Source organism: Micrasema longulum, unplaced genomic scaffold, assembly GCF_059751315.1.
Source record: "Micrasema longulum isolate JH-2025_06_02 unplaced genomic scaffold, ASM5975131v1 h1tg000402l, whole genome shotgun sequence".
Classification (NCBI taxonomy): Eukaryota; Metazoa; Arthropoda; class Insecta; order Trichoptera; family Brachycentridae; genus Micrasema; species Micrasema longulum.
The window spans coordinates 979,378-996,705 of NW_028277602.1; the positions used below are offsets into that span (position 1 = coordinate 979,378).

The window sequence follows — 17,328 nt, forward strand, 5'->3', positions numbered from 1 at the left end:
CTTTAAAGGGAAATTAACAATGCTGTAGTTGTTTCTTCATTCAAATTGGTTGCTAATTAACTAGAATAGTTGTTAACTTGTGCATATTTATATGTTTCATTTATATTTATGTATTTGATAATGGATTTTGACACAATAATGTAGATTTGTTGAAAATTATTACACCTGTGAAATCAGACTTGTCTTATTTGATATTATAGTTTATTCAATCTATGCGTTATTCTTTTATTTTCTAATCAAATTTAAAAAAAACGGCAAAATATTTTCTCTGCTACCTTATATTTATTAAAAGTGTAATCAATAAAAAAAAGTAATAAGAAAGATGTTTTAAAATAACCTTCAATTTATTGTGATTTGATATTTATAATAAAATAAACAACTTAGCCATATCGGTTATGTATATAGTATAGTGTATATATATAATACAGTAGGTAACTGATGCCTCCTCATAGAACTACACAAAAATATTTTACAAGTATTTTATAATACTTAAAACAGTTTTAACAAGAATCAAATAACAAAAAAATCTGGAAAAAATAAAAAGTTGAGTGAGTAAGTTATATCAAACATTAGATACACTATAAATTCACAAGCAAATTTTAGATAATATATCTTGAACCATTTTCTGTACTTCAGAAATACAATTTAGAGTGGATATTGGACAATACAACTTATTTCATTTTCAATTATTGTTGAGGTGTTAATTCATTTGTTGAAAGCATTCCATCTATCGGGGAGCATCAGTACTGGCAGAAGACCATCAAATACATCATGTAAACTATCATCAAAGTCCTGCTCTAGAAACATATCATCCGCATCCCAACTGTAATCTAAATCATCTGCAGACATATCTGAAATTAAATCAACATTATTTAAACATTTTCGTACATGTTGTCATTGAGTCATAATCTGTAATATTTCAATTCCACAAATTAAAAATGTGTAAATTTTATTTTATGGGTCAAAGTTAATTTTGACCGTAAAAAAAAATACAATAATTTACAGTAGTAACATATATATTTTATACAACTAGCAAGTATTGATTTAACACGGATCGAATTTCTAGCAAATTGGAACATTAATATTTAAAAAATTATTCATTTAATATATTGTAAATAACATAAATCTATCAAAATAAACATTTGCAATGGCTAAAAGTAAAGCTCATCAAAAGTGGGCTTGCATTACTAAACATTGATATTAAGCTAAAATTTACATGGGAAAACGAATATTTATTCTAAATACTTGGTAAGAAAACATTTAATACTTTTTCTTTTTATTTATTATGCTGACTATAAAATACATGTACTTGAAGAATACAGTGAAAATTACTGTGTTTGTAGGGATGGAAATAAAGTTCCCGATTCCACGGCCACGATTACAAACGCTATGTTCATCGGTACTAAATCTAAACAGTATAAAGTAAAATCATTATTTATGTATGAAAATGTGTATATTTGTATGAAAATTCTAAGTAACTGTAATTAAGCACGTTTAGAAAAAACATAAATATTATATTTTTCATACAGAAAACTTTTTTTATTTTTAAAAAAAAAATTAAATACATATTTGGATTCTTATGATTTACCCAAATATTTCAATTTTGATGGCCATTTTCAACAAGTTGTAAATAAACTCACTATTACAAAATGGGAATCAGGTTGTGGTAGAGCGGGATGTGAACCCCGAACCTTTGATCCGTGAGTCCGTGACACTAGCCACAGGACCACAAGCCGATTCAAATAAAAGAAAACTGAATTTTGAAATTTGGTAAGGTATCCAAAATAAAACACTTTTAGCAATAAGTGTTCTAAATTTATCCAATTAAAAAATATATGTATATTTGTGACGCGTTTCATCTTGTTAGGGGATTATCATCATCATCATTCCCTTTCCACACCTAAGGTGCATAGGGCACTGAATTGGTCCAATCGCAGCGTATCTTGATAATTTTTTGTTACATGAAGGTAAGATGATCAGTCATACGCTTCAGGTGCAAGTCTAGGGATTATGAAATATTCTAGTGTAAAAACACTCTTTTAAATAAATATTAACTATCACCACATCTCGAATGCATCGATCCTATTCCTCTCGTAGGCATGCATTGTCCACGTTTCAGCCCCATATAGGAAAACGGAGAATACCAGGGCTTCCATCAACCGCTTTTTTGTGTTTATTGATATACCTCGATCTCGCCAAATCTTCTTTAAACGGTTTATTGCTTCTTTGGTCATTTGAATCCTGCGACCAATCTCAGGTCTGCAACTGCCGTTGTTGGAGATAAGCGAGCCGAGGTACACAAAGTCATCTATCAGTTCAAGGTCTTGCATCTGTCTTGTCCGTAGGAGACTCCCAGCTCTGTCTACAATCATTAGCTTTGTCTTACTTTTATTTATTTTTAGACCCAGAGCCTCACTCTTCAACTCTATCCGTCTGAAGGCTTCTGCTAGCTCGGTTTCATCTTTGGCAATTAGTGTCGTGTCGTCTGCATATCTCAGATTTGATATTTGTTGACCTCCCACTTTGAGACCACCATTCCACCCATCCAGCGCTCTTATAATGTATTCACCGTAAAGGTTGAAGAGTTTTGGCGACAAGATGCAACCTTGACGCACACCTCTTTCTACTTTAAATGGAGCTGACAGTGCATTTTCCATCCTTACTCTTGCTGACCCATCCATATATAAATTTTTCACCAGTAATATGAGATGCTGTGGCACACCCATCTCATTCGAACTCCTTCATACCCTAGATGTTTAATAAAATCCGCAGAGATACCATCATTACCTACTGCTTTATTTTTCATTTTGGAAATGGCATGTTTTACTTCCTCCAGCAATATATCTGGTTCCCTCTCATCGTCCAATTCAATCTCAATTTCATTCCCAGTTTCAATAAATTCATTCCCAGTTTCAATAGAATTGTCAGAGTATAATCCACGACAGTAATTGTTCCATCTCTCCAGTATTTTATCCTGTTCAGTCAGAAGTTCGCCTCTTTCATTTTCAATTATCCATGTTTTGGGCTTAAAGTTACTCGTAAGGATCTTAATTTTCAGAAACATGTCTTTAGTATGTGCAGTATGAGCCAGCTGTTCTATATCTTTACAAACAGCATTTGTGTATGCATCTTTATCACGTCTACATGCTTTTTGAACCTGACGGTGTAATGCTCTATATTGATGTCTGGTGCTGGCTACACCGTTCTCTTTCAGGATTCTGCGTTGTTTTACTAGTGCCCAAGTCTCGTCGTGTTTAATGATATGGGTGTATAGTTTACGGGGGTATTTAACAAGTATTGAGGATTTTTGTATAGACCGAGAAAAGGTAAGTATTAAAAATCAATTAGGGCATACTGAGTGCATTTTATTGGGTACATTTTGGGTATATTAGGAAAGCCATTCCATTATTTAAAATATTTGTAGGGGTACAGCTTTAAAGTTAATATAATAATTAAATTTTAATATTGATTTAATTTAAAAGGTTTACTTTGAAAGATACTTGAAACTCTACATTGGTGTTTTATTGAATTATGAATGAAATAAAGTGAATATTTATAATATATAACTTTCATGTATTATGAATGAGACAATGTTACATATAGATATATATTTATATTTATACAATAATGTAGTGCCTAAATATATAGGTTTCATTATATATGTAACTAAGATTTATGTTCAATGTCAACTAAGGTAAAGAATACCTTCAGATTTTATAAAATTATTTCTTCGTTTTAATTAAATTAATTGAGAATTTATTTCATTCATAATTCAATAAAACACCAATGTAGAGTTTCAAAAATCAATATTAAAATCGAATTATTATACAAACTTTAAAGCTTACCCCTACAAATATTTTAAATAATGAAAGGGCTTCCCCAATAGACCCATAATGCAGGGGCGAATGCTCCTTATAATCGATTATTTGCAGCTTACCATATTTTTTTTACATCGAAAGTAATTTTTTATGTTACATTATTATTAGGAAAAAAAAAATCACAAAAAAAATACATTGCATTTCTTGGGTAAGTAAATTTACATCATATTCCTTTATTCCATACAGCGACCAGTTGCGCTTCTATTGGCCAAACTTATCACTGCTGGATTACACGAGATTACTCTGCTGAAGAAAAACACGAATTTAAATATGTCTTAAGCCTAAAATTTTAGAATCTTGTTTGAAAAATTACACTTGCGATTACAGTAAAATCTTGCAGCTTTCATTAATGCAATTTAGTCTTTCAATACTTCTTCATAGGGGCTATTATTCTTTGAAATAAATCAATTTGACTTACGACGGTCTAAGGGAGGTGACAATATACGCACTCGTTATGTGTCAGAAAGAGATAACGAATATATTTTGTATGTCTTAACACGAAAGTTACAATAATACTTGATCATACTCGCGTTTCGGTGGTTTGCAAATGAACATGTTTTAAAATAAATTGATATATTGATATTTTAATCGAAACAAATTGATATTTTAAATCAATAATATTAGCGTATCAGTATAAATCCTTTAGTGGGTTTTAAAAAACAAAGATTCGATAAACAAAAATAAAATATACACGATTTATAAAATGCTTTTGTGCAAACAATGACAGTTGAATTGTAGGTTATTCTTCAGTATCCATTTAAACTTTAAAAATTAAGTTTGAGTTATGATAAAAACGTTACTAGTGTATAGTGTTAAGAATAAATGTATATATAAAGAATTAAAAAATGTATAACTTATGTTGTTTTGTGAATATGAATGTAATATAAAAATTGATGAAACAATGATTCTTAAAACGTAATTTATGCTTTGTTTAGTGAACTATCATACTCGGCAAGAAATACTTTTAAATTATTTAGTTTTTATCTCATTCATTAAGAAATAGTGTTTTATTTCAAGAAAAGTTATAATAATCAGACTTAAACAAAGATGCACCAGTACGCTAATGAATTATCCAGTTTTATAAATGACTTTTTTGACGCTCGGCCTAAAACACGAAATAGCCGCGCGGATGGGTCGTTGTTTTCTAATGACTAAGGCGGGGGTTCGAGTCCTTAGGGGGTTCCAGTTTTTTTTAATGCATTTCTTAAAGTCAAATGTTTGTGCTACATTACAAAATATTTTTACATATTATATATTTAGCCGCTAGTGCCATTTGTTATGGATTATTTATAAAATAGACTTGTTTTTTATGTGCCATCCTACCGCTATGGACATTTTATCAGAATTTTCGTAGCTTACCAATTTAAAAATTCACCGCTCGCTACTGCCATAATGTACCTAAAAAAATGCACTCAGTATGCCCTAATTGATTTTTAATTACTTCACTTTTCTTGGTCTATATAAAAATCCTCAGTACTTGTTAAATAACCCCATAAACTATTAGCACTATTATAATATACACCTGTCATTAAACAGCAATAATTACTGTTGGTATATAAGAATACATTGTAAATATTTAAGTCAGTTTGATAATGTCCTAACAAGATAAATGCTTTACATATATTTTTTTTTAAATAAAAGTGTTTTATTTTGGACACCTCACCAAATTTTAATACGAAATTCTACCAATTATCTGCATACACAATAAATAACTTAATTTTACTTTCTAGTTGAAGAAAATTGAAGGTAAATTTTAACTTCCCGTTAGTGAACAATACGGGCCCTGATATGTGTCAAATATAATATGTATGTGTTGTGCATATTATTATGTATTATGTTCTCGTTAAAGTCATTTAAACTAACCCGACAAATCATCAAAATCATCAGATCCTTCTTGCATGTCATCGCTATCCCTCATTTCATTGTAATCGCAGCAATTCTTATAAGAACGTAGGAGCGGGTCACAGAAGTCTTCGGTTGTCTCTACCCTCAACAACGGACACTTTATACTTTGGATTACCTCCTAAAAATAAAACCCGTTATTAAACAACTGCTGGCCAAATGTAAAACACAGGTATCTGTGAGATTATTTGTTGGGTTATGGTTACCTGAGCTTTTTCTGTGAGCATATCCACGTGTGCTAGGTGGACTAAGAGTTTTTCTGTTCTGTTTGGATGCAACATTACTGCTTGACTCGCCGATTTGACAAACTCTTCATTTACATTAGAACATCCGTACGCGTCGATTTTCTGTAAGAACAAATATTAACTATGCAATGACAAATAGATTGTGATGAAAATAGTGCGATCACAGAACCATACATAAAAACTGCTCGGGTGGTGGAATACACAAAAATAAAAATATGAATAAGGCTTCTCGCTTACCGTGATTTTAGGACACAGTTGAACTAGCCGCACTAGGGCCGAGTTGGTAATTTCAACATTGTGACGGCAAACGAGGGACCTCAGTTTGGATCCACATTCATTTATACCAACTTGATCAAAGGCACGATCTGTTATCTTCAGTCCACTTATTCCCAACACCTCCAGTTGGGGGAGTTTCCACACATGACTGATTCCTTCATCTGAAACGGCTGAAATAGGAGAGGCTATTACTCAGAAAAATATACATAATATATCAAACATTCCATTTAGGCATTTAAGCAGTGTCGTGTACCTATCCTACTTGATTATATTAAAAATTATTATTACGAATATTACAGTCGACACTGCTTGAATACTCATCAGGAGTGCACACCTAAGACATCAAGAACATTATTCTGTATAAAACAAAGAATACAAACATTGTAAAAGTGTAAATAAAATAAACAAAGAAATACCTGAAGTTGCGGAGTTCCTCCAGTTGCTGATATCTAAAGTATTGAGTTTTGGACAACCTTTTACGATAACTTTCAACACATTATTTGTAACGGAAACATTCTTAGACAAAAGTAACACCCTTAATTCTTTCAGTAAAGCGATGGCTTCCAACTCTATTAACAACACCGAGTTGAAATAACAAACGGAGAATTCAGTCAATTGTGGCACAGATGCTAGAACCGTTTTCAGGTCCGACACGCAGAAGCACGCACTATAGTCAAGGCACAATGTTTTTAAGTTTTTCATTTTGCTAAAAACATCACAAAATGGTTTGTTTATAACTAACGAGCACTTATTGAGGACAAGTTTCTTCAGCAATGTTACGTCTATCAAAGTGAGGAACTTTCCATTTAATTCTTCACTATTGACTATTGTCAACTCTTCGAGTTGGCTCTTCAGATGGATGAAGTCGCGGTCTTCTAACTCGTCGCAACATATAATGGACAGAGACTTGAGTTTTGTACATTTCTCAAACAGCGGTCTCCAGTTTCGAGCAGTGATACTGGTTAGGATGATCTCCGTTAGGTTGGGGCAGTATCTGGAGATGATCTGCGGAGTTCTCTCGTTCAGGATGGACCACTGGTAGTCCAGGTGGAGACGCCTCAGGCTGGCCCCGAACTTTATGAGTAGGGTCCGGAGAGTGTTGGTAGTCAGGGGAACATTGTTAGTCTCTGCCCAGGAAGAAGTTTTAAATATTCTCATACCTAGAAAACGGATACTTTTTCTTAATTGCCTAATATAGGTACATCTGTGGTGACAATTTAAGTGGATTTGGTTATATTAGTGTCATTTGTAGTATGGGTCCAGTTTTCTTAAATAAATTGACTGAATTTATGACACTGAGTTAAATTTTTATAGCATTGCAAATACTTTTTTTTTTTTTTAATATTGTACTTGAAATTCATATAGTGTTTCATATCGAAGCACAGCAAAAACAAAATCTTACTCATTAATTTATCCTCTACAAGAGCTCTCCACTTTTTACTAACTCTCTCTGATCTTATTAAATACTTGATGTGAAGATTGGAGAATATCTTCATTATACAATCGTGGTTTAAGATTTCCAGGATGGTGTTTTCATATGGCGAGTCATCTGACAAACTCTGTAAGAAAAATATAATGCATCAAACAAATTACATTTATCTTACTGAAAATCATTGTATAAACATACACTAACTTACCTCAACTTGAGAACAACTCGGTAAGTTCTCATCTTGAGTTTTATTGTCAGCTGAAAATTTTAAATGCAGTAAGAATAAGAAAGAATTGTTGATTTACACAGTATAATTTGAAAAAGTAGTATACCCTACTAATTTTAGATTATTAATTACATCAATGCACTATTGGAGTCATTCTTTGTGAAATGACACAGAATGATATGATGAAATATTGTTAAGTAAATTGGTTAGCTTAGATTTTCACAGCCATTCAGATGAACAATGTAGTTTTCTGGGTTATCGTGGCGTGTATCAGCCGCACTCTTTTCCTAAGTTTCGGATTGCAGTCATACATCAGGGTTGTTGTAATGTGTGTGAGCATTTATATAACAATATGAACTTGTGATCAATCACCTTTATTTTCAGCTCGTTCATCTGAAATCTGTGTCGTTTCACAGTCTAGACTAAGTCATTTATTTATTACTGGGTACCAGAATGGTTTTGATCATTTCATGATTGTCGGAATTGTGGCGGGTCGACAACGACGGCACGAGCCGAACATTGCCGAACGCCGACGTAGAGCGTACGAACGGGCCAAACCGGCTTCGAGAATACTACCGGATTCCGACCTCACCGCACGCGTCTTCGAGGCACAAAATTACCGCCAATTTAGATTTACCAACTTCATTTTATTTTGCCTAATATAGTTATTAGAATCCTTCTTTCAATGTGTTAGCTTCAGTAGTTTAGTTTCGTGAATAAATCTTTGGGTAAAACGTAAGTACCCTGTTTTACTTGCTCTCATTCTGTGCACCCACATAACTTTGTACATCACAAAATTAGGCCACCAACTAGGTGCCACCATAAAAGTGGTATACCCCGACGTTTGAACACGAAAACACAACATTAAACAATCAATCACGGTGACCCCATTCAAATTCCATAAAAATTGCGCAAAAATTTCAGACAGAAATATCTTCGCTTGACAAAATTGTACAACAATTACTTTTTTTCGGTCGGTACATGAAAAATTTAAAATTTCATTTTTAATTTGATTGCACTTTTAATTTATTTGTAATTAATCAAGGTTAATCTATTTCAAGGTTAACTTATTGTAAGGTTAATTAATTTAGTATAATAGAATTATATTATAATAATTATAATATATAATAGAATTAGATTTTTCAAAGACCGAGCGAATCGAGTGAATTTTTCTGTCGGTAACAATCTTCAATGTAAATGTAACTAATGTAAATGTAATTAATGTAACTAGTGAATTGATTAAACTGTGATTAATTTCTTAACAATATTACTCGGCCGGGATTAATTCAAACAGGTGATTCATAATTTAACTAAAATTATTATAAACAAACATAATATAATACGTTCGAGCGACTCGCTCACCAAAAATCGCACGCCGAGTAATACATTCCTACAACACATATAAATTTTATTTTTTTTTATTTTTCTTGAGTCGAACACACAAACAATTCACACGAACATTTACATAGGGTGCCAGATTGAGTAGAGGTACTTACAGGGTACCGGAACATAATTATTTTTGACAAATATTATATGGCGAGACAAGCGTGACGTAGGCATCCGAAAGTTTTCTCCTTGTGAACGCACTGCGGGAGTAAGTTTTTTTTTTTTTACCAGCGAAATCTATCGGAAATATTTTTCAGCTGGCGCAGTCGTTCACAATACTTGCAATTTGTAAAATTTTATTTTTGTAAACAACTTGAAACTATCAAACAAACAGATATTCGGGCGGCTAAGCCGACGAATGTTTAACTTAGTACGTGGACATTAGTATCCATACTTTTTTTCTATATACATTATATCGTGTGACTGTACTATATATGTTTATATTTTTAACCTAGGCTATGCATGTTATTATGTGTTACAGATTTGAAGTTTTACCATAAACATTTTTAAACTTGATATATTGTACAACGGACAATCAAAAGGAATATTAATATTGAGGGGACCACTCAGGCTTGGAGAATACAAATACCTAATAGTTGGAAAATGTGTTCCGCCGTATGGTAAAATAATTATTTAAATTTTCTGTTTTTAATTTTCTTTTCTATAACTTGCACAGTACATACATAACAAATAGTGACTCTGACATTTAAAAAATAAATATTTTTGTTTGAAATTTAAATTTAAATTTAAATTTAAATCTAATAATTTAAACTTAACTTTTTAATACAACTACACTCATTATTGAATACTTTTATTTCAATATTTTAACTTATACTGTAATCATTATTACATACATTTTTCTGAATTTTTTTTTTAAAAACGAATATTTTTAAACTGTAAACAATGGCTAACAAGGACAACACTGACTTGACAAATATCAACACAGCAAACAACATGTTCCACACGGATAGGATTAGCGTTAAACTACCACAGCTATGGGTGAACAACATCGAACTTTGGTTTAAACAGATAGAAGCACAATTCGAGTTGGCAAACATAGTTTCAGAAGACGCACGTTATAGTCACTTAGTGTCAAAACTTGAACAAGCGCACATAGAACAAGTTTCAGATATTTTACTCATGGAACCGAACCGAGCAAAATATACGAGGCTGAAGGAAGCTATAATCCAACGCATGGGCTGTCCACAGGACAGAAGGAGAGAAAAACTGTTTTCTTCCTTACAGCTTGGGGATCGAAACCCATCCAGCCTACTTAGAGAGATGCGGACGCTAGCAATAGGTTTACAAATGGACGAAACGACGTTGCAATACTTGTGGATACAACAACTGCCCAAGACGATCCAAGCGCATTTAGCCATAAGCGAAGATGACTGGGATAGGCAAGCGACGATAGCAGATCGCCTAATACAGGTGTACACACAGGATAATGTAGCGGTAGTAGGTACCAACAATAAAAATAACATTTGTAGTTTAGAACAGTCCGTACAAGCTCTAACCCATAAGGTAGAGAGTTTATTTCACACAATCAACAAACAGCATAGTCACAACAACAATAACAATAGATTCAAACACACAACAAGTAACAGCAGTAACAATTTCAATAACAACAAATACAACAACAATTTCAACAAAACAAGCTATAGGGCCAACGGAAATAACAAGAAAACTATTCTTTGTTACTTCCACACAAAATTTGGCGATCAAGCTAAGAAATGCGTCACACCATGTGAATTTAAACCGCATCTAGCTTCAAAAAACTAGATGGTCGAATCATAGCGGAGGCGGCTGATTCAACCAACACAACACGTCTCTTTGTTAAAGATCGTGATACCGGTGTGTCATACCTCGTTGACTCCGGATCGGAAATATCATTAATTCCTAGATCTTTACACAAACGCCATGGAGAAAAGTCTAAGCTAATTCTCTATGCAGCGAACGGGACTACGATCCAGAATTTCGGAGTTACCACGGTAACACTGAATCTGGGATGTAAACAAATGTTTACATGGAAGTTTATAATAGCGGATACGACACGCCCTATTATAGGAGCAGATTTTCTCCACAACTTCCACCTGTTAGTAGATGTTAGGAACAAACGGTTAGTAGACAATACAAACGGCAAGATAGTCAGAGCATTTGACATCTCCACAAACAACAACATAACATGTTCCATATCATTAACAGACAAAACCAACATTTACCACTCACTCATATTGAAGTATCCACAACTAGTAGATATCAATAAACCATACGCAGGGCTGGATAAACACAACACAATCCACCATATAGATACCCGTGGCAAACCCGTTATGTGTAAGACTCGTCGGCTGTCCCCAGAACTACTGAGGCAGGCGAAGCAAGAGTTCGATCACATGGTGGCTCAAGGTATTTGTAGACCCTCCAAGAGTGAGTGGGCCTCTCCATTGCATATGGTGAAGAAGAGCGATGGTACTTATCGCCCTTGTGGCGATTACCGTAGCTTAAACGCACAGACGGTACCTGATCGTTATTCCTTGCCACATATCCACGATATATGCAATGACTTATTTAACTGTAAAATTTTTTCCAAAATTGACTTACAACGAGCATATCACCAAATTCCAATTAATGAAACTGACATTAAAAAGACAGCTATAACCACACCATTCGGGTTATTTGAATTTGTAAGAATGCCATTCGGACTATCATGCGCTGCACAAACATTCCAACGGCACATCAACGAAGTCACAAGAGGTCTAGAAGGAGTACACGCATATATCGACGATATATTGATCGCTTCACCAGACGAAGAAACACATGTGGAACACTTAAAAGCTTTGTTCCAGCGACTTCAAGATCATGGAATGGTGGTAAACCCATCTAAATGCGAGTTTGCCAAGAAAACACTGTTATTTCTTGGTTATGAAATTTCGGCTGAAGGCATCGGACCCTCGCCAACAAAAGTGGAAGCCATCACGAACCTCAACAAGCCAGAAACCATTAAGCAGTTGAGAAGATTCTTGGCCATGGGAAACTTCTACCGAAGATTCATACCACGAGCAACACACAAATTGATACGACTACACGATTACCTCAAGGGAGCAAAAAAGAATGACAACAGAAAAGTAGAGTGGAACGAAGTCACTACACACGATTTCGAAGAGGTCAAGAACTCGCTGATCAACGCCACTAAGCTTAGCTACCCAGAGGAAAGCAGCAAGATGTCAGTGTGGACAGACGCCTCAGATTACGCAATCGGAGGCGTGCTACAACAAACCACAGACGGCATCAACTACAAACCGATAAGTTTCTTCTCAAAAAAGTTGAACAAGGCTCAGTGTTCATATAGTACGTACGACAGGGAACTACTAGCCATTTTTGAGACTGTAAGGTACTTTCAACATTATCTGGAGGGCAGAGAATTCTGTATATACACGGACCATAAACCACTACAATTCGTGTTTAGAAGGAAAAGTCACGACAAAGAAAGCCCCAGACAACTCAGATATCTAGACTACATCTCACAGTTCAGCACGGACATCAAATACATAAAAGGAGAAGACAACGTCGTCGCCGATACCTTATCAAGAATCGACATGATCGAACAAGAGGCAAACATATCGTTCGAAAAGATCCATAAAGAACAAAGGCAGGACAACGAACTACTCGCACTCTTGGACGACAAGAACACTGCTCTGAACCTGATCAAAACCAACATGCAGGGACAAGAAATCGTCTTCGATCTCAACAAAGGCAACATGCGACCGTACATCCCAAAAACGCTACAGAGATCTTTCTTCAACCAAGTGCATAACCTCAACCATGCAGGAGCCGACGCCACGACCAAGACCATCAGTCAAAGAGGCGTCTGGAAAAATATGAAAGCAGACTGCGCAGCTTGGACGAAGGCCTGCATACCCTGTCAGAAGAGCAAAGTCAACAAACACACGAGGACACCGATCATCAAGATCGACATGCCGAGACAGAAATTCTGCGTGGTCCATGTCGACCTCATCGGACCTTTTCCACCATCAGAGGGACTGAGGTACTGCCTCACATGTATCGACCGATACACTCGATGGGCGGAAGTAATCCCTATCGCAGATATCCAGACCCACACAATCATCAGAGCCATCTGGGACAACTGGATTGCGAGATACGGCGTACCGGAGAAAATTATAACTGATCAGGGTAGGCAATTCATGTCTACGGACTTTAACTTGTTTTGTTCCAGATCAGGCATAGCACACTCCAACACGACGCCTTACCATCCACAAAGTAATGGCATGATCGAGCGATTTCATAGAACGCTGAAGACGGCCATTAAAGCTCACCACCCTGTTCCGTGGACAAAATCGATCAGCACCATACTACTCGGACTGAGGGCCACACTGCGCACGAATGCAGAGCACTCAGTAGCAGAGATGCTGTATGGGTGCAAACTAAAGTTACCAGCAGACATCCTGGAGCAGACGAACGACTACATTGACCCGGACTCCTACACTAGGCAACTGGTAAAGTTCATGCAAAACGTCAAACCAAGGCCAGTCGAGCACCACAATAAAGGTAACGTTTTCATCCACCCGGAACTAAAGAGAGCCACACACTTGTTTCTGAGGGACGACAGAGTGTACAAACCCCTGATGCCGAACTACAAGGGGCCCTACAAGGTCATCACCAGGGCGGAAAAGACGGTAACACTGGACGTGGATGGCGAACATAAAAAGGTTTCGCTGGACAGGTGCAAGCCGGCGTTCCAGACAGCGGAAGAACGAGCCAGTCCAGCAGAAACGGAAACACCAACAGAACAACCGGCATACACAACGCGTAGCGGCAGGAGGGTGATACAGCGTCAGTTTTGAAAAACAGATTTCAAAACTTGGAAGGGGGCTGTGTGGCGGGTCGACAACGACGGCACGAGCCGAACATTGCCGAACGCCGACGTAGAGCGTACGAACGGGCCAAACCGGCTTCGAGAATACTACCGGATTCCGACCTCACCGCACGCGTCTTCGAGGCACAAAATTACCGCCAATTTAGATTTACCAACTTCATTTTATTTTGCCTAATATAGTTATTAGAATCCTTCTTTCAATGTGTTAGCTTCAGTAGTTTAGTTTCGTGAATAAATCTTTGGGTAAAACGTAAGTACCCTGTTTTACTTGCTCTCATTCTGTGCACCCACATAACTTTGTACATCACAAAATTAGGCCACCAACTAGGTGCCGACCTAAAGAATGTTTGTAGCCATCGAGATTTACAAACATCTAGACAATCTTTTAAAACTGAAACTTTCAATCCATGATATCAAAAAAAAAAACAAAAATCATAGGTACATTATACAGTTCTCAAGATAGATGTATTATTTCAACCTTTTTCAGGGCGTTTTTCTTGTTTTTTGTAATCCCTCGGTTGGTGCCATGAATGTGCAGGGGAAATGGCAAGATGTTTCCCCTTTAATACAACTTTACTCGACAGGGCCCTGCAGAAATAACGCATAGTTATGGTATAGGATATCTAAAATTATTTAATCCTTTAACAGTAGTTAAGTTCTGTAAATACCTGCTTGCTTGCGCGACTTCATTAAAAGTAACAAATGCATATTTCAGTGTGCTATGGTTATAATGTAGGGTGCAGGTTTTAATACATCCAAACTGTTCAAAACAGTCCAACAAATCATTTTTGGTTGTCTGAAAAGAACAAAAATATCATTCTTGCGAAATACTTTTTTTACAGAATGTATAACGCAAAATAACCTAGTAATTTATTTACCTGGAACTGCAGATTCGTCACATGTATTTTTTTAATTGGGATTCCATCTTCATTCCTTTCGCAAGGGCTCACTAGAATGATATAAAGCACATGAAATCGTTCGATCAGAATAGCGACATCGGAAATGTACACGAACAATAATAAATACACCAACTGGCTGAATAAACATAAGCACGGTGGTGGGGTGCGCTTGATACAACGGCTATTTTTTTACTTATATATAGCAATTAAATCACGGTGTAAATGGATTAGACAGTAATTTTATAAAGATAAAAGAAGTGTCAATAATCGGCTAACACACGATATTAGGTCTCGCGCAATAAATACATGACAAGTTCCGAGGGTAGTTCAATAATCAACTGGTTTTATAGGATCAAATATTAAGACAAGAAAAAACCATATGTATTGATACTAAACCATTAATATTATCTTACCTTGTGATAAACGAAGTGCAGTATACATATTGGTTATCTCGGTAGCTGAAAAGGTATAGTCAGGAAAGCTGGCCATTTCCCATTCTGAATTCCAATTTCCGAAGTCGCGAGCGCAGATTATGCCACAAATTATATTCATAGAGATTACGCACTCCGAAACACAGATTACAGAAAAACATGGAATAACATAGACAATAAAAGTAGACCGCTCTAGCCACGAATTGGCGCATAGACTACTACGCACTACACGATTGGCGAAGGCAATGGGCTTTTTTTTATTAGCATTAGCTATTCTAACCAATTTATTAAAATTAACTTGAAAAATCACAAGACAATCGGTACTATTCTTATTAAAATCCGTATAAAAATAAGGGAGATATAAAGGATCAAAGTCTAGTCATTTGGACGTAAATAAAAACAGACAACTCATGACGTCACTAAGTTTGACGTCATTGAATGGCGAGACAGTTTTTACGTAAAAAATTATGATTCGAGTAGAGTAAGTCGAATGGGGTGACTTTGACCAGTTTCGAACTTTAAACGTGTGAGCGAGAAAATAATAAAAACTTGGTGATCAAAGTCAACCCTTCGGAGCGGGGTCGCTTTGATACATCATGATTTTATGCGTTTGTTTTGAACATTTTATTTTATTTTTTATTTATTTAGATAAAAAAAAATATAAGTATACAACGTATACAACATTACTACTAAAGACATTTTTTTAATAAATTTAATACCTATATTTTATATAGCGTTTCGCTTTACGTAAAAAAAAACAATTCTTGCGTATAAAATGAGGAGTGACGTCTTACAATAATTTGTTTATTTTATCTTTAATCAGTAAATATTTTTTGTATAACATATAAATTATTTAAAAAAAACGTGTTTTCAGTCAGTGCTACACAAAAAATAATTATAAATATAACTTTTCACTTCTTTCTGAATTATACTATCCATTCTCCAATAATAAATTACTTACAAAAAAAAAACACTCAGGTATTAGGAAATTATGAAAAGGCGTGTAATTAATAAGCGTTTAAGTCGAATCTCATGAAATAATTAAGTAAATAAAAACTTTAATTCCACATAAAACAAAAATTATTTTTCTAATTATTGTAAACCAAAAAATGGAATTTTAATATAAACTCAAAAATAATAATTAAAATATAAATCAAGTTTCAAATTTAAAAATATTATAGTGATTAAAAAAATGTGTAAATAAAATATTTCAAATAATTGATAAAGATAACATAATATACCTTGCTTTCTGATTAAATATAATTATCAGTTAATAAATGTATTATTGTGTATAAGAATTTGTTTATTGGCTGACATTATTATCGAAACAGAATGAGAGGTTGTTGTGTTTTTTTTATTTGATGAAAACTTATCTTTCACAGCTTTTGAAAACATTTATTTTACCGAATAACTTAGTATCCATTACTTTATTCCAGGAAAGCAATTATTGTATCTGTTAATTTGTTTCTTACAAAGACGTGAAACTATTATATGCATTAGATTATATGCATACAATTATATGCATTACAATTATATGCATTAGTAGTCTGGAACCATTTTGACGAAAAAAAAATTCCCACGCGCGGGTGATGTGCCCTTAAGAAACTCTAAATCAATAACCCGTCCCTTGTAAATCACGTTTGTTAAAAAAAAAAAAAGTTACATGGATATTACATATTTTTTTTATCAACTATACTTTGATTAAGTGCAATCTTTGTAGACAAAAATACTGTAATTCATATTTTTAAAAAAAAAGAAAGGC

At 34.6% G+C, this 17,328-nt stretch overlaps 1 protein-coding gene and 1 long non-coding RNA gene across 3 annotated transcripts; one reads left to right on the plus strand and one right to left on the minus strand.

Annotated features, from left to right (window-relative positions):
* Positions 1-325: 325 nt before the first annotated feature.
* LOC148281889 (uncharacterized) lies at positions 326-15,674 on the minus strand. 2 transcript variants are annotated; one of them, XM_088225959.1, is made up of 11 exons: positions 15,549-15,674; positions 15,115-15,185; positions 14,905-15,032; positions 14,715-14,824; positions 7,939-7,988; positions 7,704-7,860; positions 6,718-7,461; positions 6,263-6,471; positions 5,987-6,127; positions 5,742-5,901; positions 326-851 (listed from the first exon to the last, which is right to left on the minus strand). In XM_088225959.1, exons 1-11 carry the CDS (start codon positions 15,622-15,624, stop codon positions 706-708), a joined length of 1,992 nt encoding a protein of 663 aa, XP_088082085.1. In that variant the 5' UTR covers positions 15,625-15,674; the 3' UTR covers positions 326-705. The 2 variants fall into 2 exon arrangements, with proteins under 2 accessions (XP_088082085.1, XP_088082086.1); XM_088225960.1 differs by having other exon boundaries at positions 7,939-8,441; positions 14,582-14,824.
* Positions 7,628-15,703, plus strand: LOC148281890 (uncharacterized). Its single transcript, XR_015822248.1, has 2 exons — positions 7,628-8,441; positions 14,579-15,703. It is a non-coding gene; the product is annotated as an uncharacterized LOC148281890 (long non-coding RNA).
* Positions 15,704-17,328: the final 1,625 nt, after the last annotated feature.